The sequence below is a fragment of the Coregonus lavaretus genome, assembly GCF_964263955.1.
Source record: "Coregonus lavaretus genome assembly, chromosome: 34".
Lineage (NCBI taxonomy): Eukaryota > Metazoa > Chordata > Actinopteri > Salmoniformes > Salmonidae > Coregonus > Coregonus lavaretus.
Genome location: NC_140021.1, coordinates 10,325,178 through 10,351,449, shown reverse-complemented (window position 1 = coordinate 10,351,449; position 26,272 = coordinate 10,325,178). Strand labels below are relative to the sequence as shown.

General features: G+C 41.7%; 2 protein-coding genes across 3 annotated transcripts in view; one reads left to right on the top strand and one right to left on the bottom strand.

Annotated features, from left to right (window-relative positions):
* The window catches only part of LOC311109131 (high affinity 3',5'-cyclic-AMP phosphodiesterase 7A-like), a 33,287-nt gene extending 25,239 nt beyond the window's left edge, over window positions 1–8,048 (bottom strand). For both annotated transcript variants that reach the window (XM_084151948.1, XM_084151949.1), the window contains exon 1: window positions 7,232–8,048. In XM_084151948.1, the coding sequence (XP_084008074.1) occupies window positions 7,232–7,369 (138 nt within the window). In that variant the 5' untranslated portion in view covers window positions 7,370–8,048. The remainder of the gene's footprint in view (window positions 1–7,231) is intronic.
* Window positions 8,049–12,138: 4,090 nt separating this feature from the next.
* On the top strand, window positions 12,139–16,749 carry LOC311109138 (dnaJ homolog subfamily C member 5-like; the record flags this gene model as incomplete). Its single annotated transcript, XM_084151959.1, has 5 exons — window positions 12,139–12,214; window positions 12,689–12,811; window positions 14,768–14,981; window positions 15,089–15,263; window positions 16,661–16,749. Exons 2-5 carry the CDS (start codon window positions 12,705–12,707, stop codon window positions 16,747–16,749), a joined length of 585 nt encoding a protein of 194 aa, XP_084008085.1. The 5' UTR covers window positions 12,139–12,214; window positions 12,689–12,704.
* Window positions 16,750–26,272: the final 9,523 nt, after the last annotated feature.

Genomic DNA, 26,272 nt, shown 5'->3' with positions numbered 1-26,272 from the left:
TTCTAGTTTTGTTTCATCAGCCAGAGGACATTTCTCCAAAAACTATGATCTTTGTCCCCATGTGCAGTTGCAAACCATAGTATGGCTTTTTTATGGCGGTTTTGGAGCAGTGGCTTCTTCCTTGCTGAGCGGCCTTTCAGGTTATGTCGATGTAGGACTCGTTTTACTGTGGATATATATATTGTACAGTGAGGGAAACAAGTATTTGATCCCCTGCTGATTTTGTAAGTTTGCCCACTGACAAAGAAATTATCAGTCTATAATTTTAATGGTAGGTTTATTTGAACAGTGAGAGACAGAATAACAACAAAGAAATCCAGAAAAACACATGTCAAAAATGTTATAAATTGATTTGCATTTTAATGAGGGAAATAAGTATTTGACCCCCTCCCAATCAGAAAGATTTCTGGCTCCCAGATGTCTTTTATACAGGTAACGAGCTGAGATTAGGAGCACACTCTTAAAGGGAGTGCTCCTAATCTCAGTTTGTTACCTGTTTAAAAAGACACCTGTCCACAGAAGCAATCAATCAATCAATCAGATTCCAAACTCTCCACCATGGCCAAGACCAAAGAGCTCTCCAAGTATGTCAGGGACAGGATTGTAGACCTACACAAGGCTGGAATGGGCTTCAAGACCATCGCCAAGCAGCTTGGTGAGAAGGTGACAACAGTTGGTGCGATTATTCGCAAATGGAAGAAACACAAAATAACTGTCAATCTCCCTCGGCCTGGGGCTCCATGCAAGATCTCACCTCGTGGAGTTGCAATGATCATGAGAACGGTGAGGAATCAGCCCAGAACTACACGGAAGGATCTTGTCAATGATCTCAAGGCAGCTGGGACCATAGTCACCAAGAAAACAATTGGTAACACACTACGCCCTGAATGACTGAAATCCTGCAGCGTCCGCAAGGTCCCACTGCTCAAGAAAGCACATATACAGGCCCGTTTGAATTTTGCCAATGAACATCTGAATGATTCAGAGGAGAACTGGGTGAAAGTGTTGTGGTCAGATGAGATCAAAATCGAGCTCTTTGGCATCAACTCAACTCGTCGTGTTTGGAAGAGGAGGAATGCTGCCTATGACCCCAAGAACACCATCCCCACTGTCAAACATGGAGGTGGAAACATTATGCTTTGGGGGTGTTTTTCTGCTAAGGGGACAGGACAACTTCACCGCATCAAAGGGACGATGGACGGGGCCATGTACCGTCAAATCTTGGGTGAGAGCCTCCTTCCCTCAGCCAGGGCATTGAAAATGGGTCGTGGATGGGTATTCCAGCATGACAATGACCCAAAACACACGGCCAAGGCAACAAAGGAGTGGCTCAAGAAGAAGAACATTAAGGTCCTGGAGTGGCCTAGCCAGTCTCCAGACCTTAATCCCATAGAAAATCTGTGGAGGGAGCTGAAGGTTCGAGTTGCCAAATGTCAGCCTCGAAACCTTAATGACTTGGAGAAGATCTGCAAAGAGGAGTGGGACAAAATACCTCCTGAGATGTGTGCAAACCTGGTGGCCAACTACAAGAAACGTCTGACCTCTGTGATTGCCAACAAGGGTTTTGCCACCAAGTACTAAGTCATGTTTTGCAGAGGGGTCAAATATTTATTTCCCTCATTAAAATGCAAATCAATTTATTAACATTTGATTTTCTGGATTTTTTTGTTGTTATTCTGTCTCTCACTGTTCAAATAAACCTACCATTAAAATTATAGACTGATCATATCTTTGTCAGTGGGCAAACGTACAAAATCAGCAGGGGATCAAATACTTTTTTCCCTCACTGTATGTGATACAGTAAATTATAAGTGAAATAATCTGTCTGTAAACAATTGTTGGAAAATTGACTTGTGTCATGCACAAAGTAGATGTCCTAGCCAACTTGCCAAAATTATAGTTTGTTGACAAGACATTTGTGGAGTGGTTGAAAAACAAGTTTTAATGACTCCAACCTAAGTGTATGTAAACTTCCAACTTCAACTGTATGTGAATGTGATATTTCAGTTTTATATTTTTAATAAAATAAAAAATAAATACAAATAAAACCTGTTTTTGCTTTGTCATTATGGGGTAGTGTGTAGATTGATGGAAAAAAAACAACTTAATACATTTTAGAATAAGGCTGTCACACAACACAATGTCACAGAGGGAGCGTGCAATTGGCATGCAGACTGCAGCAATGTTGCCAGAGCTGTTGCCAGAGAATTGAATGTTCATTGCTCTACCATAAGCCGCCTGAACAGAGTGCCCCATGGTGGCGGTGGGGTTATGCTATGGGCAGGCATAAGCTACGGACAACGAACACAATTGCATTTTATCGATGGCAATTTGAATGCACAGAAATACCGTGATGAGACCCAGAGGCCCATATCTTTTAAGGTATCTGTGTCCGACAGATGCAAATCTGTATTCCCAGTCATGTGAAATCCATAGATTAGGACCTAATTAATTTATTTCAATTGACCGATTTCCTCATATGAACTGTAACTCCATAAAATCGTTGAAATTGTTGCGTTTAGATTTTTGTTCAAGATAGATAGGATATCCCCCTCAGACCGGGGTCAGGCAACCCAACCAGGGTCACTGGGTTTGTAGGTCACACTGGATGGAGGCCTCAGCCCTAGGCCATGTGAAACCATAGACAGGTTACCACCATAGTGTATGTAGGTTGTCATTTAGCCTACTTGCAAACAAAGTGTGTCTTAAATGTACCTTTTGTCTGAGATAACCGTTTTGGATTAAGTTAACGAACACAAACGTTTTCTGACGGAATTCGAGCATAACGCATTGAGAAAGTTTTCAACATTGAGTTTGGTCTCATGTAGCCTAGTTGACGCTGTATTGAAGGAGTACTTGAAGTAAATCTAAACCCAACCAGACAGCTCTACAGAGCTAACCCTGTGAATGATCATTGATGCTAAGTCTAGCAGCTCCAGGTCTTTACAGTGGTGTTCAGCAGAGACTGGTCAAAGCTCATCTTAACACACTTCCCTGTTTTAGCTCCAGTGATAAAACCTGACTTCCTCATCATGTTGGCAGTCGTAAAAACACTGGGTTCTAGCTGAGGACAGCCCTTAGACAGATAGCACAGGTCAGGCTAAGGAGGAAGCCAACACTATTCCCATAAACTCTGGAATATCAGCTCCGCACACACACACACACACACGGCATGATAAAAGCAGCAGGAGTCAGCAGAGCTTCATAAAGTGACAGCTTCCTCCTGAGTTATGGACCCTCGCGGTGCTATGCTGTAATACGTCATGGTACATTCCAGTAAGGCAATGCTAAAGCCACAAACCTGGACTTTACTGCAACGCAGGTTGCTGCATGTGTGCGTGTGTGTCTGACGCTGCTTACACAAATCCACAGTTTGAATCTGCTTGCTAACATGGGTTATATGGGGAGGGGACATTCCACTCTTTGCTGTTGAGGGGAGATTTCACTGCAGTGGAATTTCACAGGCAGCGGCTCAGGGTATTGAAACACCTGCTGTATGTGAAGTGAATCAAGGTAAAAATGTAAATCATTCATAACCTCCACTCCAATGCTTTTGTTTCACAGAGTAAACACAAAGAGCAGGAAGGAAGACTTGTTTGTAGCCTGAGCATGCAGCACAAACTGTCCGTTGTGTTGTTGACGTGTACTGCCTCATTCTCACATCCCATTGTACTCTACACAGCAGCACATAAACACAATGCTAATGTAACAGAGGGGCCCTGAGAGCGAGAGAGAGAGAGAGAGAGAGAGAGAGAGAGAGAGAGAGACAGAGAGAGAGAGAGAGAGAGACAGAGAGAGAGAGACAGAGAGAGAGAGACAGAGAGAGAGAGAGACAGAGAGAGAGAGAGAGACAGAGAGAGAGAGAGAATTGTATGGTTTGTTTAGATCCTTCCTGTTTCCTACTGTAAATAAGGTCCTGAACTGAAGTCTTAAACTCCTCCAGGGAGAGTAATTACTCCTGTTAATTGAGTCATGTAAAGAAACATTAGATAAGGGACAGTGTATAGACTGTGTGCCATTCCTAAAGGGGGTACACTCATTCAGGGAACAGTCAGATAGATAGACTATTCTCATGAAGGTTGTGTCAGTTTGGCATGTTGGGGGTTAAAGCCGTGTGGTTGTGAAAGAGCAGCAGCATGGCTCTTAACAGCTCCTTCAGCATTCTTACCACATCCTGAAACTACGTCAATCCAGCCACACATGCCACCATGTCAAAACTGTATCACTTCAGTTAAGATCAACGCGCCAACTCAACAAAAAAAAAGTGCACTCTTTTACGCCCACCACCCACCCGAACACAGCCAACAACTCATGATCGGATCCACTCTGTCTGCAGAAAAACAAGCGGTGCTATCTCGTCCTGTTGCGTAGCTTGCTGGATCATATTTGCCAAATCTCCTTTTTCCTGTCGTAAATCAACATGTGACTAACTGCTCCAACTCATCAATCCTGTGTTTCTGTTGACATTGATTTTTATATCTCGGTTACACACAACATTACAAATGTCAATTGGCTCCGTGGCCTGGCCTTATCAGTGGAGAGGTGTGTGTTTCAGTGATCGATCAATGCTCCAGGCACAGTGGCACATGGTACTGACAGCTGCACTGTTCCCTGTAACGGCCTGGCTCTCTGGATGTAAACAACAACTCAGGAGTCAGATGAGGCAATCCTGCCTGCCTGTGTGTGTGTGTGTGTGTGTGTGTGTGTGTGTATGTAATGTAAACCACATGATGCAATTACCGCGTTCTACTCCTTGTCCTGTACAACAGAACTTCTCATAGTGTCCGACGTCAAACTATTGTCTACTTGACTCCCAGGGTGGACCTGCCCACTCCGCTTACAATCTACTTGGACATTATCCTGACGTCAACTCTAAGTAAAACACCTTGAAGCCATATACTTTAGCCTTCTCGTTTTACACCACAACGTACACATGCATAGGCCCCTAGAAGGTTTCTCCTTTAAAATGTCATTCCATCGATCATGTCTACAGAGATGTGTACATGCAGTAGGCTACAATATTGCTGCAAACTAGAAGCCCTACGGACACAAACAAGGCCTTCTCTTCCCATGCTGTGGCCATTGGAGCCACTTCGCCTTATTTCACACCCATACTCCAAGTACAAAAACACACATTCTGAATTCATATTTTCTTGAACCTTACACATTCGCCCTCTGTTTACAAGAGGAAATGTAAGAGAAAGAGAGAGAAAAAAGAGAGAGAGATCTGAGTTTGGCAAAGAGCCAAACCACTGCCCTCAGAAACTCGGCACATGTTGAACCGGCTCCCTCAGTAACGCTAGATCTAGCCCGTCCCGTGTCCCTGCTTCCACAAACACCAGGACCAAGCAGCGAGCACACTGGAACCAGAACCACACAGAAAAAAACACTGCAGCGACTACAGAGGAAAAGACTCACCCTTATGGCCAAACAGAGGGAAAGAAACACAATGTTTAGAGAGGGACAGTAACCCCACCATGGTGATTGTGTGTGTTTTGAAAAAGCCCATATAGCAAACATCTCCTTTCAATCCCCTAGTAGGAAAAGTCTTCCCTCTGTAGCGCTGATCTCTTCAACATGATCTCTTCACATGCAGAAACCAAAATCTGATGCAAATCATAATCGTTTCAAGTAACCCCACTTAACACTACAAAGCCTGTAGGTCGTTGCAAGAGCCCAACAGAAGCACACAGCCACCCATTACAAATGAACTGTGGCCCACTCAAGAGAAACAAGGGGCAAACACGACCCAGGAGCACAAAGGACCCTAAAGTGCATTTGTACACAGGGCATTCTGATCTAGCGCTCTGCTGACTATTGTCTTCTCACAGGGGGCATAGAAATAGAATGAGCAGATGGGACATTCCCGTTCAAAGCAACATTCGCATCAGAAAACTGAGCGGGACTCTATCCATTCTAGTAATACATATTCTATGCCAGGGGGTCGGGACTCCGGTGGTCCTTCAGTGGGGAGGGTCTGTGAAGCGTGGTCCATCACAGAGCAGTGCTCTAGAATGTGAGCCCACACAACCGGACCCTCTACTATCCCACAATGCACTCTGACACACACATCACTTCTACAAGGATGATGGAACACAAAGACAAGGGCCAGGAGTGATGGGTGGATGGAGTGATGGATGTAGCTTGTCTGGTTGATCTATCCCTGCGCACATTCCACAACACCTGACAGAATATAATTTATCCTGAGAGCCAGAGAAAGGTGGGCCCAGAGAGGGGCTGTATATCTGTCAATGAGTGTTAAAGAGGGGAGGGGAGGGGGGGGTATTTGAAAGCAGACACACGTGGGTGGTTATATGAAGCAGTGGGCTTGACAAAAGACTAATGGATCGCCCACCGAAGAGGAATGTGACCTGCACACAACACACACGTCTCACTGTCTAGTTAATGTGTTAGGGATGTATACAATGCCATGCGAGTTAAATAAGGGTGGGAGAGCTGACTTGAACAAAAGTGCATAATGTAGAACTATTCTGTAGGATGACTATCAACTCTATAACATGATGCGAGTTGGCGGCATCATCATTATTAGTTGATTACTTTAGTCATGTGTTAACAGTTCCAGGACTTACCTAATTGAAAATATCTTCATATAATAATAACTATATTGGCGTTATAATATTATTGGCTTCCTTGCACCAACGTTTGCATTAAAAGATACTGGAAGTCATGGGCCTAAGCTACATTGCACATCTATGCCATTAATAGTCCTACTGTGCAACTGGATGATAAGAAATAAAGGATTAGGTTATCCAATGTGGCTCAATACTTTCACAAGAGTCTGTTAACGTGTCTAGATTGGAACACACTATATCACACCACAAAGTATACAGGCAGCATATTCCTTGGCGCACACACAATGCAACAACTGGTTGGAGACAGCTGTTGCAACTAACACTTTAATAAGCGTTGCAACTGTAACAATTCAGACAATGATCATGATACTGTACATTCATGTGTATCTGCAGAGTTGGAAGGTGACTGCACTAACCGATCAATTAGAACGGTTCATGTTGTACAGTTTCAGGGTGACATTGCAAATTGATACCACCTGCAGGATTCCCATACGACTCATGAATCTGAAAGAAGCGATTCAACAGCTGGTTTTTAGGTAGTGCATGACATTTGTCATCAAATTGATTATGTAGTGTCAATATGGCGTGCAGAGACCGTGTATTTGAAACCGAAACAGGTCAAAATAATTAGGTAGTACCTGAGACAGCTGTCTTGGATCAGGAACGCCGAAGAGAGACGAGCTGGAGCTGAAACTGATGGCTCCTCTCCGGCTGAGGACATGCTTAGGAACCGGCCTGTCTAGAGGCAAAACCGGCAGCTGATAACATACTTCCATTGAACAAAGTCAGAGCTGGATCCAGATCAAAAAAAAAAAAAAAAAAATGAAATTAATTGATAGAATGGAAAATGAAATGCAGGAAAATAAGAGGGTTGATTGCAGAGCGGTATTCCTCCGTTATTGTGGGGGGGATCAGTTGTAATGCTTCAGCAGTAAGGTAGGCTACTTGTTCCAGGCGACTTTAAACTTGCCAATATCGCCGTCATTGATACATTGTCTATGTTTCTCGTCTCGTTTGGTCCCATTCTATCCGGATTCTAGTCATGCTGCTCCTTATTCCACACAGATTTGGGCCCTCAAAAGACGAGGCCTCTATATTTTCTCTATCTTCGTAAAAACGCTTACTCATTTTTTTTGTCCAAAACTCCTCAGACGCGCTTCATCGTGATGTCTCAAAATCCAAACAAAAGGCACGACCCCTCAAAACACGACAGCTACCGATGTACAGCACTGGTGGATGAAGTGAAAGGAATCCTACGATGAAAATATTGGAGAAGTTGCCTTTACAGTGGTTCGGTGGTATTCATTCAAGGTGCCAGAAGAAACATTATCAATATGTATTCTGTCTTTTTTCACAATGGAAGCATAAATAACACCCGTAATTGACCACACGTCTGTCTCACTCAATGCAGCAATGTGTAATTTCAACAGAAAGTGGCTGGCTCAAAGGGAAACCCGGCAAACAATATTAAGTGCAACGAAAAAGCAAAAATGTGAATCAAGGTACATTTATTTCCTTTTAACTACCTATCTATCTTCCTAAACATTAGTCTGCTCTCGAACACACCACCTGCCAGAGATGGAGCGAGCACATAACGCCCGTGTCCAATTGATCCAATTGCAGCATGGCTACCAATGTCACATCTATAGTGATTGGACAATAGCATAGATTTCGTTTATAACAAGCAACGCTATTGGCTAGACGTCCAGGGCGATCCCCCGATGCTGAGTAGAGCAGTCGTTCACCGACGGCGCGGATCTCCAGAAGGGTATTCCAGCACAATGGGGTTGCCCTAAAGCAGTCCACATCATTGCATGTGATTACCTTTCTTGGATGAGTCATCCAGTTGTAGACTACTTGAGAAGTGGGACTCAACAGTTTTCAATGTGAGGCTATGGTGGAATACACTTCCAGTATAAAAAAATGTCACGTTTTTTAATGCTCTGTTTATTAAAGCTATAGGGTGTCTGATAGCTCAGACTAATATAATTAAAAAAACCAAGAATAGGCTACTTACTTCTGAAATGACTTGTATCTATCTTTATTGACCACCCTACCTTCATTGATAGTCTGGTTAGCTATGCACAATTTGGCACATGACATGGAGTACAAGGAATGGAGTGGAATATTAGCTAAACAGACTGGCAACCACCCACTGGGCACACACTGGTTGTATCAACATTGTTTCCACGTCATTTCAACTGACTCAGAAATGTATCTGAGAGAGAGAGAGAGAGAGAGAGAGAGAGAGAACAGAGTTCATACTCCTCCTGTCCTTCATCAATGTCAGGCTGACCTATATCCATTACTAACACCTATTACCTGCAGACAGTGGCTATTGTCCGGTGTGTCTCTATTGTCAGGTCATGTGAGTAGTAGGCTAGACCTAAATAATACCTTATTTCCAGGAAGTCAAGGAACACACTATTCCATTCCATTCTCCCCTGAAAACACTGTTCTAAGAACCACCTCTACTTACATTCCTATTCAACTTTTTTTTTGTCTTATGCAGGAGAGCTGGGGGACAAGGCTGAGTTGTACCATGGCAACAGTCAGGGTGAATGCCAGTTGAGGGGCATAATGAGTACCCCTCTGGCCTCTCCTCCCCTCCCTCCCTCCCTCCCTCCCTCCCTCTCTTCTACGGCACTCTCAATGCAATTCCACACAATCACACTCCCTGCGAGGTCCTACGTCTTTTCCAGGCAACTGAAGCAACATTGTGCCAAATCACTCACCCTCAGCGAAGACTAGGCACATGATAGTAGAACCCCATATCACCCTTAGGCAAGGACACGGCAATCCAGCCCCATTAGGTTAGATTAGATATCAACTGGTGACGTTCTAATGGGTCAGAATGACTGGGCCTAGCTGTGGTGATTAATGAGCTGCATTTTTCATACACATTTCAAAAAGTGTAGTTGAAGTTGGTGTTGATTTGGTCGTTTTACAAAATGTTTTCAACAAACCACTCCACCACTCTAAAATTACATAAGTGTGTGCATGCATGTGTGTGTGTGTACACACTCCCATGAGTGTGACTGTCTGTGGGAATGGGTAGGAAAACATTTCAGTTAATTCATTCTTCCAACAGTCCCTTTATAGCACAAACATATTGGTCCCTAAGCAGATATGCTTAGCTGCATCAGTCACTTGGCAAGCCCAGGGGGCGCTAAATATAGAGCATGGAGTCCAGGGACAGGTGAGTTGCATACCTGCTGATTCCCCAAGCAGCTACAAAAAGTGGCATTCCTTATATAACATGTTCAGATGTAATAAGACCACACGTTTAATTTGACTAGACTAGAACAATAAAAATAGCAATTTTTTTTAAGGAAATGAACCGTTAATAAAATGTGAATCCTTCATGCCAATCTATTGTTTTCTATGGACTTTCAACACCATAAACAATAAATTACAACTGTGATATGCCACTCCTTGAAATAATCACTGGTTTGATAACTTTCCCCAATCTAAATTCTAAGATACAATATTACAATCATTAGTCTTTATATACATGGAGCTGAGGTGAAAATTATTTATATTGTTACGGTAAACTTTGTGTCCACCGGCAAACCCTTTTTGGAGCAAAGTTTTTACCCCATCATGTTCATCTGTAAAATCTGCATGTATGTATCGCCATCTTGTGGAGGTAGAGCATTCATGCAGGAAAAATACATATTTTCTTACCTTTCTTCTATCTTCCAGTAGGTGGTACTCTTGTGTCACTGAATACAGAGGCCTTGTGAAAACCATGGTGGAAACCTATCAAGCCTACTGAACAGATAGTACAGTCGTGGTCAAACGTTTTGAGAATGACACAAATATTTAATTTTCAAAAAGTCTGCTGCCTCAGCTTTTATGATGGCAATTTGCATATACTCCAGAATGTTATGAAGAGTGATCAGATGAATTGCAATTAATTTCAAAGTTCCTCTTTGCCATGAAAATGAACTTAATCCCAAAAAAACATTTCCACTGCATTTCAGCCCTGCCACAAAAGGACCAGCTGACATCATGTCAGTGATTCTCTCGTTAACACAGGTGAGAGTGTTGACGAGGACAAGGCTGGAGATCACTCTGTCATGCTGATTGAGTTAGAATAACAGACTGGAAGCTTTAAAAGGAGGGTGGTGCTTGAAATCATTGTTCTTCCTCTGTTAACCATGGTTACCTGGAAGGAAACATGTGCTGTCATCATTGCTTTGCACAAAAAGGGCTTCACAGGCAAGGATATTGCTGCTAGTAAGATTGCACCTAAATCAACCATTTATCGGATCATCAAGAACTTCAAGGAGAGAGGTTCAATTGTTGTGAAGAAGGCTTCAGGGCGCCCAAGAAAGTCCAGCAAGCGCCAGGACCGTCTCCTAAAGTTGATTCAGCTGCGGGATCGGGGCACCACCAGTGCAGAGCTTGCTCAGAAATGGCAGAAGGCAGGTGTGAGTGCATCTGCACACACAGTGAGGCGAATACTTTTGGAGGATGGCCTGGTGTCAAGAAGGGCAGCGAGGAAGCCACTTCTCTCCAGGAAAAACATCAGGGACAGACTGATATTCTGCAAAAGGTACAGGGATTGGACTGCTGAGGATTGGGGTAAAGTCATTTTCTCGGATTAATCCCCTTTCCGATTGTTTGGGGCATCCTGAAAAAAGCTTGTCCGGAGAAGACAAGGTGAGCGCTACCATCAGTCCTGTGTCATGCCAACAGTAAAGCATCCTGAGACCATTCATGTGCGGGGTTGCTTCTCAGCCAAGGAAGTGGGCTCACTCACAATTTTGCCTAAGAACACAGCCATGAAGAAAGAATGGTACCAACACATCCTCCGAGAGCAACTCCTCCCAACCATCCAAGAACAGTTTGGTAACGAACAATACCTTTTCCAGCATGATGGAGCACCTTGCCATAAGGCAAAAGTGATAACTAAGTGGCTGGGGGAACAAAACATCGACATTTTGGGTCCATGGCCAGGAAACTCCCCAGACCTTAATCCCATTGAGAACTTGTGGTCAATCCTCAAGAGGCGGGTGGACAAACAAAAACCCACAAATTCTGACAAACTCCAAGCATTGATTATGCAAGAATAGGCTGCCATCAGTCAGGATGTGGCCCAGAAGTTAATTGAAAGCATGCCAGGGCGGATTGCAGAGGTCTTGAAAAAGAAGGGTCAACAATGCAAATATTGACTCTTTGCATAAACGTAATGTAATTGTCAATAAAAGCCTTTGACACTTATGGAATGCTTGTAATTATACTTCAGTATACCATAGTAACATCTGACAAAAATATCTAAAAACACTGAAGCAGCAAACTTTGTGAAGACCAATACTTTACCTTATCTTTCACCATCCTCTCAGACAGTCATCGACCAGTTGACACTATTACTATTCCACCCAGACACCTCAGTATCCTGCAGTATAGTAGACCTAGTAGACCAGGTAACCATGTTAGGGCCACTGGCGGCCAGGCCTGCTGAAATGCGAGCCCATGACTATCTGCCTGTATGTTTTATTAATCTCATCCACTGATCTAGTCCTCCACAGAGCAGACACCTGACTCCACTGACCTGTCTGCCTCTCCCAGGGACGACTGAAGCACTGGAGCTGACGGCCTGGACAGAGGAACAGGTAGGAAAGAAAGGAACGGGAAAGTCACACAGAGAGAGAGAGAGAGAGAGAGAGAGAGAGAGAGAGAGAAGAATAACTGCGGACAAATGCAGAGTGTGTGTTTGGCAAAAATTTCTCTTAAGTCTTTTGAGTTCTGTTGTTTGTTTTTTGAGGTCTTAGTCCATGTTTCAACACTAAGGTGACAGGTTCTCTGATTTTGGTGTTCTCTGATGAATTTGGACAATGTATTTAGTGACTCTTGGATCGAATAGAGTGTTGGAGATAAAACATTGTGAGGGGGAGGTTTGGGAAACAATTGAACTGTAGGTTCCCTGTGTTTTTTTTTCTTTCTTACTATTTATAACAGTTCTATCAATAATGAATAGAGATGCTATGTGAACAGTATACCATTACTGGTAGATCAGTGGATCAGCCAAACAACCGCACAGTCATCAGGTATCATAGGAAAATCATTGTGGTTGATGTGTTGTGCAGGTAATGGTGAGAGAAGATGTCGGAGCAAAGGCAACGTTCCCTGTCCACCTCAGGAGAGGCCCTCTACCTAGTCCTGGGCCTCGACAAGACCTGTACACCGGATGACATCAAGAAGTCCTACAGGTACACACACACACACACACACACACACACACACACAAAATCCTTGCTCCTTGTGTGTTTGTGCATGTGCAACCCATTTAAAGATGTAGTTGTTGTCTTGAAGCGAGGACCCACCATTTGGAGTCATTGGCTTTGTAGAGTACCAGACAAACAACAGATAACAGATAACTTTATGCCTCAATGGAGAAACTGGACTGCATATTACATCACTGAAAGCAAACCTTCAGCATGTTGACCCATATAAAATGTTTCATCCATATAACTCGAAATAATGTAATGCTATTGGATTTTTGTTTGTATACAAAGATCCTTTTCTCCATCGAAGCAGGTTATACATTGATCTGTAACCATGCAAAACAAATGTCATGTAACAACCAATGGTTGTCTATGGAGGTCAGAGGGAATCATTTTAATGGGACGTTTTTCAGGAGAAATGTGGCACAAATGTAGAAAAATAATAACTTTGTGACACAGACAGTGACTGACTGTTACAAGACCTTTTATAATCACAGCCAGTGATTGTCAGACAGCTGCATGAATACAATATGACTTCCATAAAACTAAAATATTAATACTACAGAACAGATGGTACCCCTCGTTGTACTCAGTTCATATCAAGTGTGTGTGTGTTTGTGTGTGTGTTTGTGTGTGTGTGTCCCACACACAAGCGTGGGTGTACTTGGAAGCTTGTCACAACCTGTTGGGAATTGTATGACCCTAGCATTATGGCAGCAGACAAATTGCTATGTACCCACACAACAAGTACTACCTCAACCTTACAATAAAATAGCAGGACAGACTTCCTATAACATGGAGAGCTGCTGATAAAAACTCACTGGTCTCAGTACTCAATCTTAATATGGTTATTGTGTTTTAATGTTAGTATGACAGAGGCCTTTGATGCTTAGACCTAATCAAAATCAATTTTCTTAACCCAAGCCGTTGTCAATTATATTTGATCATGTAATTATACATTTGAATGTAGATTTTGTTTAGGATAACTATTTTATCCTATAACCTACATTTCAGTCAAAGTATGCCTGTCAAACCCTCGTTCATACCTTGACTTCTCTCTCATTCACCAATACATTTCCATTAGAGGCATTCCAACATGTAGTAAGTCAGAATCTAATGACTTATAATATAAATTCACTTCAGACTCAAGTCATACACATGCCATCACAATTAGTAGTTATTAATTAATTGCTCTAATTGGAATTCACTTTCAGGAACCATCCAAATGGTTAGTGTTTGAACAGCCCTTGTTTGTTGTTAATGAATATGTAATCAAAGCAGCGTTTTCAGAGCCTCTTGGCTTCATTAAAAATGAACAAGCAGACGTGCTTCGGAGCATCATGAAATGTTGATGAGAAATTATAATTTACAGCAAAAAAGAGAGAGTGAAATTATGTAAAACTGACTGTAGTTATATTTATTTAATGGTGTCCGTCAACCAAGGGTTCCAATGGACCTAATGCCAAAAAAACTGTAACAACTGCAGTTGAAGCCAAAATCGCAGACTGGTACACCATGTATAGTACTGGGCACCAGCATTTAGCTCAGTGTTTCAGTTCACTATATACTGTAGGTTAAATATTTACACATTCTCAAGCCTGGCTTAGAAGATTTTAAATTGTGCTATACACGCTATTACAACTTGTTTTTGGCTTATTGAACTAATGTACCAATGCCTGGCAGGTGTGTGTGTTGATGGGTGTGAGGGATGTCCCTAGGTGCTGACTGGATCTGATTTACAGGTCTTCAGAGTGTAAACAGGAATGCCTTTAGTGATACACCTCCCCCCTCAGAATACACTGAAACATGGGGAAAGATCTAAACTTGGAACTGGGAGATAATACTGACGCCTCTTACTGAAGGCATTAGAAAAGACCATAAAGTAACAAGACTTTCGGAGTGCATCATCTTTTCAATTTCGTAATATTTATTCCTATTTAGAAAACTTGCTTTGAAATATCATCCAGACAAGAACCCAGAGAACCCGAACGCCACAGATAAATTCAAGGAGCTCAATAATGCCCACTCCGTGCTGTCAGACGCCTCCAAGAGGAACATCTACGACAGCTATGGCTCCCTCGGTCTGTATGTGGCACAGCAGTTTGGAGAGGAGAACGTCAACGCTTATTTCATGCTCTCCAGTTGGTGGGCAAAGGTGGGTTTCGCCACCTAGAAATTGTGTGTGTGTGTGTGTGTGAAAAAGGAAATCTAGTCTATGTTCATGTGTTAATAGTGAATGGTCTATGTCCATCCCCCACACAGGGTCTGTTTGCGGTCTGCGGCGTGCTAACAGGTTGCTACTTCTGCTGCTGCCTGTGCTGCTGTTTTAACTGCTGCTGTGGGAAGTGTAAACCCAAAACTCCTGGAGAGGAGGACCCCGACACCTACGTGTCCCCTGAAGACCTGGAGGAGCAGATCCGCACAGACATGGAGACAGGTGAGCAAATAAAATAGAATTGTCACATGCGCCGAATACAACAGGTGTAGACTTTACCGTGAAACCAACCCTTTCCCAACAATGCAGAGTTAAAAAATGAAGAAAATTAGCGCAAAAAAAAGAGGAAACAGTAACACAATAAAATATACAAGGGGTACCGGTACCGAGTCAATGTGCTGGGGTATGAGGTAGTTGAGGTGATTGAGGTAATATGTACATGTAGCTAGGGATAAAAGTGACACAGCACAGTTACAATGTTCAGGGTTTCATAACAGACAGATAAGGTGAGCCCCACTGAGAAGGATGAAGTTGCCCTTTGACACTGATCTGAGGTCAGTGTTGCATTTCATCTTCTTAATGGATACAGTTAGGACTCTGGGATGGTAAGCTGATCCTAGATCTGTGCCTAAGGGCAACTTATACCCTGAGCAAGCCTCACACACTATCTCTCACTGCTTCAGAATTAGCCTATAGCTCGCAGTTGTATTATCCATCTGTTGAAACAACAGCAGCAACCCCCTTAATAAGCTCTGCCTACATCACTCTCCTACCCTATCAATACTACCTCATCTATTAAAGGAAAAGCATTTGATGCTGCAATGTGACTTTGATGCTAGAGCACAAAGACAGTGGAATGGCACAGACAAGCTTTAAATATGTTTTCTCAAATGCACCAAGTCAGCCAGTTAATGAAAATAAATTTACTTGATATATTTGTGCCAGATGTTTGGATATGATACATTGCTCTGGTGCCAGTTAGCTGTGGGAGGGTGGGGTGTGTGTGTTTTTTCCCCATGTCTCTGCAGTTCTCCAACACAACTGATAATTACTGCCTCTGACTCAGGTCTCTGAATGTGTTTCCATAGCAGTTATTTTGAGCCCCATCTCATGATTCATGGGAAACAATGGCCTTGGTTTCAGGCACTCACTGCAAAGTCTCAGCCCCCATGGGGGGATGATGAGATGGCCTACTCATGTATTTGGCTTCGGAACACATTGCTTATGATCACATATTTATTGTGAGAATTTATCAATATGAATTGGACCTACTACTGTAGGCATAGCCCATGGTAATTGAACTGATTAACGGGGACTTTATAACCAAAGTTGTAAAACTGCCCTTCAAGCCAGCCATGCTGTGACACAGTGTGCCCAGTCTGTGGTGCCAAAAGGACAACCAGCAGCAGGAGGTAGGAAGCTTGACACATGTAGCCGTCACCTCCTCACGACAGGACAGTCAAGACATCCCCCAGTCTCAACAGGAACAGCTGTACTATAGATAGTGTACTAGGCCTATTTTTAGGAAGATTTTGGATATGCCATATTTTCTTAGTTCTGTGCAACATACTGTAGCAACGTAAACGGATGCACTGATGAACTGATCTTACCCTCTCCAGACGCTGACGACGTCCCCATAATACAGCAGCCAACCAATGCAAGCGAGAAGACCGGGTTGATTGGTGACGGACGACGGGCCTATACCTAACACAACTGAGAAGAACGATCAGAGGACTGGTGATGTCATAGGGATTACAGAACTGGCATTAAATACGTGTCTTTGAGTATTTGTTATTTGAATACTTATTTTCTGTGTATTTGAGTATTTTCAAATAATGTGGCTCGAATCAACTACAACTAAGTATTTACAATTATTTTCAAATAATTTCCTATAAATAGCCTACTATTTGAAAGTATTATCAACTTATTTCAAAAACTATTTTCAAATACCTGGGTTAAATGCAAGGGAGTGTATTTGAGTCTGTTTATTTCAGTATTTTCAAATACTTGCCTTTTCAAATAAAACATATCTACTTACTTCCAAATGTATTTTAAAGTAATTGAAATACCCTAAATAGTATTTCAACCCAGGGGATTTATTCCTTGACGTGATTATTATTCCTGTGGTAGATCTCAGAAGGGTTCCAATTACATTCCACCCCTTGACTACACTTTGTAAATTCTGAATGAGTGTTAGTTTGTGTGCATTGTGTTTTGTGTTTGTTTGTTATTTCTTCTGAACAAAATACAAAGTAGCCCTAGTATTGTGCGTTTAAAAGTGTGGTTGTGAAAGAATTGAGAGATTTAAGTGTTTTGTCAAGTTAGCAATAAAGACTGCCCTTTTTGAAATGTTACTTTAGCATCTATTGTTTAAATCACATTGCACGTTTACAAACATGTAGATATGATATACATCAGCGTGTATCAATTGCTACAGTTTCACAAATCAGGTAAGAAAAAATGTCCTCCTTCGAGCCGGATTTGAACCAGCGACCTAAGGATCTCTATATTGCCTCTACAGTCCTCCGCTCTACCAACTGAGCTATCGAAGGTGATACATGCAATGACGGCGCAGCGGGCTATTTATATGCTAAAGTGGTTCTCTGGCTAGCATTCTAGATAAATTATGTAGTTTACTTTCTGTCATTAATTAATTTGGGTTAAATAAAATATATTATTAGACTACATTTTTCAATCAATAAATCTCTTATTTGACAACATTTGAGCAGTCACATATTTAAATGAAGTATAAAAACAAACGAGCTATCTAGCAATGCACATAGGTAGCTAGTTACAGTAGCTAGCTAGCTAACGACTTTCAAACGCATTCGACACACTTAGCTAGCTAGCACATAGTTCTCTTTGTAGCTAGCTAGCATGAGTCAAATCAAAGATAATGTGGCCATGAATAACCTAAAAGCATGCTAGCTGTAACTATAATTTACCATTGTCAATGCCTACATTTTCCATAGAAGTTAGCTAGCAACAATGTTACTTTGTGAGCTGGAGACTGCCAGTGCCACCTATGTGAAGCTAGCCACAATAAGGATTAGCCACAATAGTGGAATTTGCCGTTCGCCTTGAAAATAAAAGTCCCTCATTGAAAGTGATGCAAATAGATACTATTACAAACAGTGGTGGAAAAACTACCCAATTGTCATATTTGAGTAAAAGTAAAGATATCTTAATAGAAAATGACTCAAGTGAAAGTCACCCAGTAAAATCCTACCAGTAAAATTATTTGGTTTTAAATATACTTAAGTATCAAAAGTAAATGTAATTGCTCAAATGTACTTAGGTATCAAAAGTAAAAGTATAAATCATTTCAAATTCCTTATATTAAGCAAACCAGACGACACCATTTATTTTAATTTGTTTATTTACAGATAGCCAGGAGCACGTTCCAACACTCAGACATAATTTACAAACAAAGCATGTGTTTAGTGGGTCTGCCAGATCAGAGGCAGTAGGGATGATCAGGGATGTTCTATTGATAAGAGTGTGAATTAAACAATTTTCCTGTCCTACTAAGCATTCAAAATGTAACGAGTACTTTTGGGTGTCAGGAATGTATAGAGTAAAAAATACATTATTTTATGAAGCTAAAGTAAAAGTTGTCAAAAATATTAATAGTAAAGTAAGGTACAGATACCCAAAAAAACTACTTAAGTAGTACTTTCAAGTATTTGTACTTAAGTACTTTACACCACTGATTACAAATAGTGGAATCATGTCATATTTGGACTAATCCTAAACTAGTTTGGAATGTTGTTAAATAAATGCAACAAAATGCAATAATTAGTTAATTTCACACAAAAAAGTAAAATATGAGCTACAACACTAATTTATGTGTAATCTCTTCACAGTTGTGTTCTGTGGGTGTCACTGAGTAGACTGATACACCATTTAATTGATCCACAATCCATAGGTAATGCTGTACAGTGCAATTTGAATGTCAATACACACAATAGGCTGACTGGGGAGGTGATTTCCCACAGTCAAAGTCCCGTAATAACAGCTACTGCGCTAATATTTGTGGAAACTCTTCACAACTGTGTTCTCTGGGTGTTACTGAGAAGACTGGTACTTCATTGAACCACAATCCTTAGGTAAGGCTGTACAGTGCAATATGAATGTCCAAAACACATATAGTAGGTTGACTGTTAAGCTTAATGTGGCTCATTTCACGGTGGTTTCAGTCCTGAGCTATGACGCTATATATATATATTTGTGTAATCTCTTCATAGTTGTGTTCTGTGGGTGTCACTGAGTAGACTGATACCCCATTTCATTGATCCACAATCCATAGGTAAGGCTGCACCATGCAATATTAATGTAAATATGCATAATATGCTGACTGGGGAGGTTATTTCCGGGGAGGGTTCCATGAGGGGGCAAAAGGGGGCTTAGCCCCCTCAGTTGAAACTTGTGCCCCTCAGTTTAAGTTTTATGTCCTTCTATAAAATGATTGAGTGACAGGTTTACGCAAAATCTGTATCTCCACTGTGCTGTGTCAGCACAATGGACAGAGGGCGCCACAATGTGTGTAGGGGGCTATGGAAAGCCACTGGGGCGGTTAGGTATGACTCCTTTGGGTTTCCATAAAAAGCAGGAAAAAACGCTTCTCCTCTGTGGAAGGCTAAGTGAATAACATGATATGCCTGTAATATTTCATTTTGATTTATAAGGGCGGGGTCAAGTTTACAGTTGAAGCTGCAACACTCAACTCAGCATCACACCCCACCTCTACCGAGTTTAGTTAGCTTCTTAGCTCGCTGTAAAAAGCGCTAGTCTTATTAGGCTTAGCCTATTTAGCTAGCTCGAACCAGCTAATCTGCCACTGCCACAATCAATATCAGAAATTGGCTTCTCCAAAGTACCCAAACAGAGCCAAAGGACAAGGGGACACCTGTCTTCTGTCTCAGTGGTTGTTAAAAGTTGTGACAGCATTGTGAAGGTCCTCTCTGACATCAAATGCACGCGTTCGTACAACACAGAAGTAAGACCCAAGGCTACAGGGCTGCTGAAGGCAGTGACAGAACCCGGCTTTAAGTTTACAGCCACCATGGTGCAATGAATCCTCAGTCTTCTCAATCCTCCAAACTAATTGCTCAAGGCAAAAGCAACAGATCTTTACACTGGAGTCAAAGTCGTCCGTAGTGCTTTTGAGTGCGCCGAGAAGCCATTTGGGCGCAGTTTAGTGCCAAGCAAACAACAAAGTAATGTATGTAGGGGATGTAGCTCAGTTTGTAGAGCATGGCGTTTGCAACGCCAGGGTTGTGGGTTTGATTCCCACGGGGGGTATGAAAAAAAAAAATGAAAAAAAGTGATGTATGCACTAACTGTAAGTCGCTCTGGATAAGAGTGTCTGCTAAATGACTTAAATGTAAATGTATAAATATGCAGCAATATGTGGTGGACAGTACAGTAGGCCAGCAGGACAGAGGAGAAGAGACTGAGTGTAAAAGACTGTTCTTTGATGCCGTCATTGGTGAAATGTCAGAACGATTCAGTGAAAGCAACAGCCAACTGGTGGAGGCCCTGTGTGCCCTTGACCCAGAGAACCATGACTTTCTATATGTGAAAAGGTCGTGGAAATCACTGCTGGATCAAAGCAAAACAGATTTGGTGGAAGCTGAGTTTAGTGTCGCTCGCCAGTTTTTGCAGACTGAAATCACCCACTCCGGCTCCAATGAGGACAAATGTACCCCACTTGATATCCTGCAATGATTCTCTGGGCCTCTCTCCGCTATGCCAACCATGCTTACTGCACTGACACATGGATTGACTTTTGGGGCGTCCACAGCTACATGCGAGAACTCCTTTTCCACTTTGACAAACGTGTTCAGTCAGCACAGAAGAAGCAGGGGGATCTTACAAGAAGATTTAGGGGAGAATGGGATGATCGATTACTCAGAAAGTTTCACAGAGCATCAAAGAGGCTGCAACGCTTCTGAAAAGGTAAGAAACAATCTAGCTGTGATTTTTATTTTTTATTTTTGTTTTTATTTTTATTGTTATTTTTTACCCCCCTTTTGGTATAGCATGATATAAGCAGAATTCAATATAATTGTGCCACATCACAACGTGTTGATGAACTCATGAGAGCCATGATTTTCCATGTTTGAAGAGGGCCTATAGGCCTATTAATTTGGCAAGCCAGCTGTGCATGGCTGCATCTCACTGTAATAATATAATAATAATATGCCATTTAGCAGACGCTTTTATCCAAAGCAACTTACAGTCGTGCGTGCATACATTTTTGTGTATGGGTGGTCCCGGGGATCGAACCCACTACCTTGGCGTTACAAGCGCCGTGCTCTACCAGCTGAGCTACAGAGGACCACAATACTATAGTAGGCTGTAGGCTATGTTTTGGTTATTTGGATCTCCATTCCCCTTTTGTTTACTGCGTTTGTTTACTGTTAATGTAACTAGCCTAAATCTAGATTTTTCCATGCCATTATTAAGCTGATATTTTGTTTACGAGGCCTACTTGGTACCGCTGTTTTGTTTTGTTCACATTCATTTGTTTGCATTCATTTGTTCGCATATATTTGTTCGCATTCATTTGTTCGCATTCGCAGTCGTGTCAGTATTCTAAGCCAAATTGCTATCCAGTATTTTTGTTTGCATGCATTAATAACTAGGCTACTACTTTCAGCATTTAGTTTGCATTATTTTGGTAAGACAGCTGTGTTTACGGCTGCATTCACATAGGCTGTTTGTAATACTCTAGGTGAATTACCCTATCTATCTTGTAGCTTATATTCATTACCAAAACGGCCTTGCTTTAGTGTGTAGGGTACTATCCATTGTGCTGATACAGCGCAGCGGAGATAGGTTACAGATTTAGCGCCAACCTGTCACTTCAAAAGCACTCAATCAATGGTCTAGGAGTCTCTGCATTTGAACTTGATGTTTATTGTGGTATATAAGCAGAATTCAGTATAATTCCAATGCAAGAACCCCCCAAGATTGTGCCCCATCTGGCCCCTCACCGGGTCTGTGATTTCCCACAGTCAAAGTCCCACAATATGAGCTACAACGCTAATATTTGTGTAAACTTCACAGTTGTGTTCTGTGGGTGTCACTGAGAAGACTGATACCTCATTTTCAGTGCAATATTAATGTCCAATACACATAGTAGGTTGATTGGTAAGCTTAATGTGGCTAATTTCACAGTGGTGTCAGAGTCCCCCAATATGAGCTACGACGCTAAAATTGTTGTATAATCTTTACAGTTGTGTTCTGTGGGTTCTCTGCGTAGATTGATACTCCATTTCATGAATCCACAATCCATAGGTAAGGCTATACAGTGCAATATGAATGTCAATACGCATCATAGGCTGACTGGTGAGGTCATTTCCCACAGTCAATAAGAGCTATGACACTAATATTTGTGTCAACTCTTCACAGTTGTGTTCTGTGGGTGTCACTGAATAGACTGATAGGCCTACCCCATTTCATTGATCCACCATACATACAGTTGAAGTCGGAAGTTTACATACACCTTAGCCAAATACATTTAAACTCAGTTTTTCACAATTCCTGACATTTAATCCTAGTAAATATTTCCTGTCTTAGGTCAGTTAGGATCACCACTTTATTTTAAGAATGTGAAATGTCAGAATAATAGTAGAGAGAATGATTTATTTCAGCTTTTATTTCTTTCATCACATTCCCAGTGGGTCAGAAGTTTACATACACTCAATTAGTATTTAGTAGCATTGCCTTTAAATTGTTTAACTTGGGTCAAACGTTTCGGGTAGCCTTCCACAAGCTTCCCACAATAAGTTGGGTGAATTTTGGCCCATTCCTCCTGACAGAGCTGGTGTAACTGAGTCAGGTTTGTAGGCCTCCTTGCTCGCACACGCTTTTTCAGTTCTGCCCACAAATTTTCTATAGGATTGAGGTCAGGGCTTTGTGATGGCCACTCCAATACCTTGACTTTGTTGTCCTTAAGCCATTTTGCCACAACTTTGGAAGAATGCTTGGGGTCATTGTCCATTTGGAAGACTAATTTGCGACCAAGCTTTAACTTCCTGACTGATGTCTTGAGATGTTACTTCAATATATCCACATAATTTTCCTTCCTCATGATGCCATCTATTTTGTGAAGTGCACTAGTCCCTCCTGCAGCAAAGCACCCCCACAGCATGATGCTGCCACCCCCGTGCTTCACGGTTGGGATGGTGTTCTTTGGCTTGCAAGCGTCCCCCTTTTTCCTCCAAACATAACGATGGTCATTATGGCCAAACAGTTCTATTTTTGTTTCATCAAACCAGAGGAAATTTCTCCAAAAAGTACGATCTTTGTCCCCATGTGCAGTTGCAAACCGTAGTCTGGGTTTTTTATGGCGGTTTTGGAGCAGTGGCTTCTTCCTTGCTGAGCGGCCATTCAGGTTATGTCGATATAGGACTCGTTTTACTGTGAATATAGATACTTTTGAACCTGTTTCCTCCAGCATCTTCACAAGGTCCTTTGCTGTTGTTAGGGGATTGATTTGCACTTTTCGCACCAAAGTATGTTCAGCTCTAGGAGACAGAACGTGTCTCCTTCCTGAGCGGTATGACGGCTGCGTGGTCCCATGATGTTTATACTTGCGTACTATTGTTTGTACAGATGAATGCGGTATCTTCAGGCGTTTGGAAATCACTCCCAAGGATGAACCAGACTTGTGGAGGTCTACCATTTTTTTTTTCTGAGGTCTTGGCTGATTTATTTAGATTTTCCCATGATGTCAAGCAAAGAGGCACTGAGATTGAAGGTAGGCTTTGAAATACATCCATGGGTACACCTCCAATTGACTGAAATGATGTCAATTATCCTATCAGAAGCTTCTAAAGCCATGACATAATTTTCTGGAATTTTCCAAGCTGTTTAAAGGCACAGTCAACTTAGTGTATGTAAACTTCTGACCCACTGGAATTGTGATACAGTGAATTATAAGTGAAATAATCTGTCTGTAAACAATTGTTGGAAAAATTACTTGTGTCATGCACAAAGTAGAGGTCCAAACCGACTTGCCAAAACTATAGTTTGTTAACAAGACATTTGTGGAGTGGTTGAAAAACGAGTTTTTAATGACTCCAACCTAAGTGTATGTAAACTTCCGACTTCAACTGTAGGTAAGTCTGTAGAGTGAAATATAAGTATGCCCCCAAAGCAATTCTGAAGTGTCATACATTCACAGTGCGATATCAAGTTTTTTTAATGAGGCACTTTTATTTTGAAGGCGAATCACACATTCCACTAGTGTGACTAGCTTCACAAAGGTGCCAGTGACGAGAAATAACTGCCTGAAAATGTTTCACTGCGAGGGAGGTTGCAACATTGTAGCTACATTCAACACAGCACTCGCGATAGCCTGCTGCATTCATATATACTACTGCTCCCTCTTTGTTTATATGGGGAATTAGCTCAAATGGTAGAGCGCTCGCTTAGCATGCGAGAAGTAGCGGGATCGATGCCCGCATTCTCCAAAACTTTTCCCGTCACGCTTTGTGTTGCCAGTGTTGTTACTTTGTTGCGGTATTTAACGCGGTCATGGCCAGCCCCCGCGTTATAGCGGGAGCATGATAAAGTAAAGCTTAACTTTCCTTAACTTTTCCTATTAATTCTCTATGGTAAGTCTTATCGCTATGGGTGTAATATATTTCTGGCCACTGGTTGGTTCTATGCTGGTTTTGTGGCGCTGTTCCACACCCCATAGGCCACTGAAGAAAGGACACTTCCAGTCAGTCTATACTATAACGTTAGCTACGTGAAGGAGCGAACAACCATCACTGTAGACACAGATCTCAGTTATTACAGACCGATCTGGCGTTTCTCCATCTGGAAATTACTTCTTACAACACAACTGCAATTGTTTTCTCTCATGTATGTCCAAAATAGCTAGCTACAAAGCTAACTAGCTAGCCAGCAGAGCAGCACTCGCCAAAAAGACAGGTGTCACTTTTGCTTTTAGAACTTTCTAATAATCTCTAAAGTCGTTTTTATGCGATCACACTAGCTACATATATTTAGCTAAAAAGACTGTTGATGAAATTGATTGTTTTCTTTGTAGCTAGCAATCTAGCTTGGTTGTAGGCTGCAGTAGGCTAGTACAGTAACGTTACAGTAGCTAGCTACACCATTACTGAATGACAACAATGTAGTCTGAACACTTCTGTATAGCTAGTTGGGCTTAGAAATTGATAAATGAACATATGGAGAGATCACAAATTCATGCAGCTGTGGTGGTGTCACTTGTTTAGCTATTTCCCTGCTTTAAAGAGTGAAAATACTCAAGCCTTTATCCATACCAGCAGGACTTCAATGGGACAACCAGGTAATTCAAGCTAAAATGTTCTGTGCACTCTCACTAGAATGTGTGCTTCAGTGGCAGATTTTCTAAAGAAAATAGACAAAGATAGTATCAGCAATTCTCAGTCAGATGAGACACACCTGGTCTCATTCATTTATAGATGTTACTTAGATTAAGAATTATTTCCATATCTGTTATTGAGCATGGTGTAACAAAAAGCTGCCACCATTGTGGGTGCTGTATAGACAATGGTGGTAAATATCTCATTCAAATTGAATTTCATTCATAAATGTGGCCACTTAATTTATTATGTGGATATCTTTATAAGTTATGCACACTTCATGTTAATATTCCATTATCCTAGGTCCTCCATTCCCGAACGTGAAGCCGCCTGACCCTAGCAGGAAGGGCCATAGATATGACTTCGTATTGAGTAAAATTAAGATCACTCAAGTTGATATTTAGATTTAGAGTGACTGACATGAATTGGAGAGAGAACAGGCTTAGTCTACACTCAGGTGGAACAATGGATATGTAATGCATTTGTCAACAACGGTTGTGCCAATTAATGCATATCACAACGGTTTAGAGGTGCGTACACACTTGCAATGTAACCTACATCCGTTGTTAAACTCGAGTGATGACTAAGCCCTAGAGGTTTTGTAAATTCACATGATTAACCTCTATGTCAATACAGATCTGAATGTTTGATATCCTTTTTACTGTACACTGTTGATAGGAGTTGATGCCAAAGCTAATCTTTGAATATCCTACTACAAGGACTCAGTCAGCTTGACAAACTTCTGTGTCATATGAACACACACACACCAGAGGTTGCCAGGGCGAGTACACTGCGCAGTCGGGAAAAGCTCATATTGTGCATTTAGTGACTGAATGCAACAAAAAAAGAAACAGCACAGCA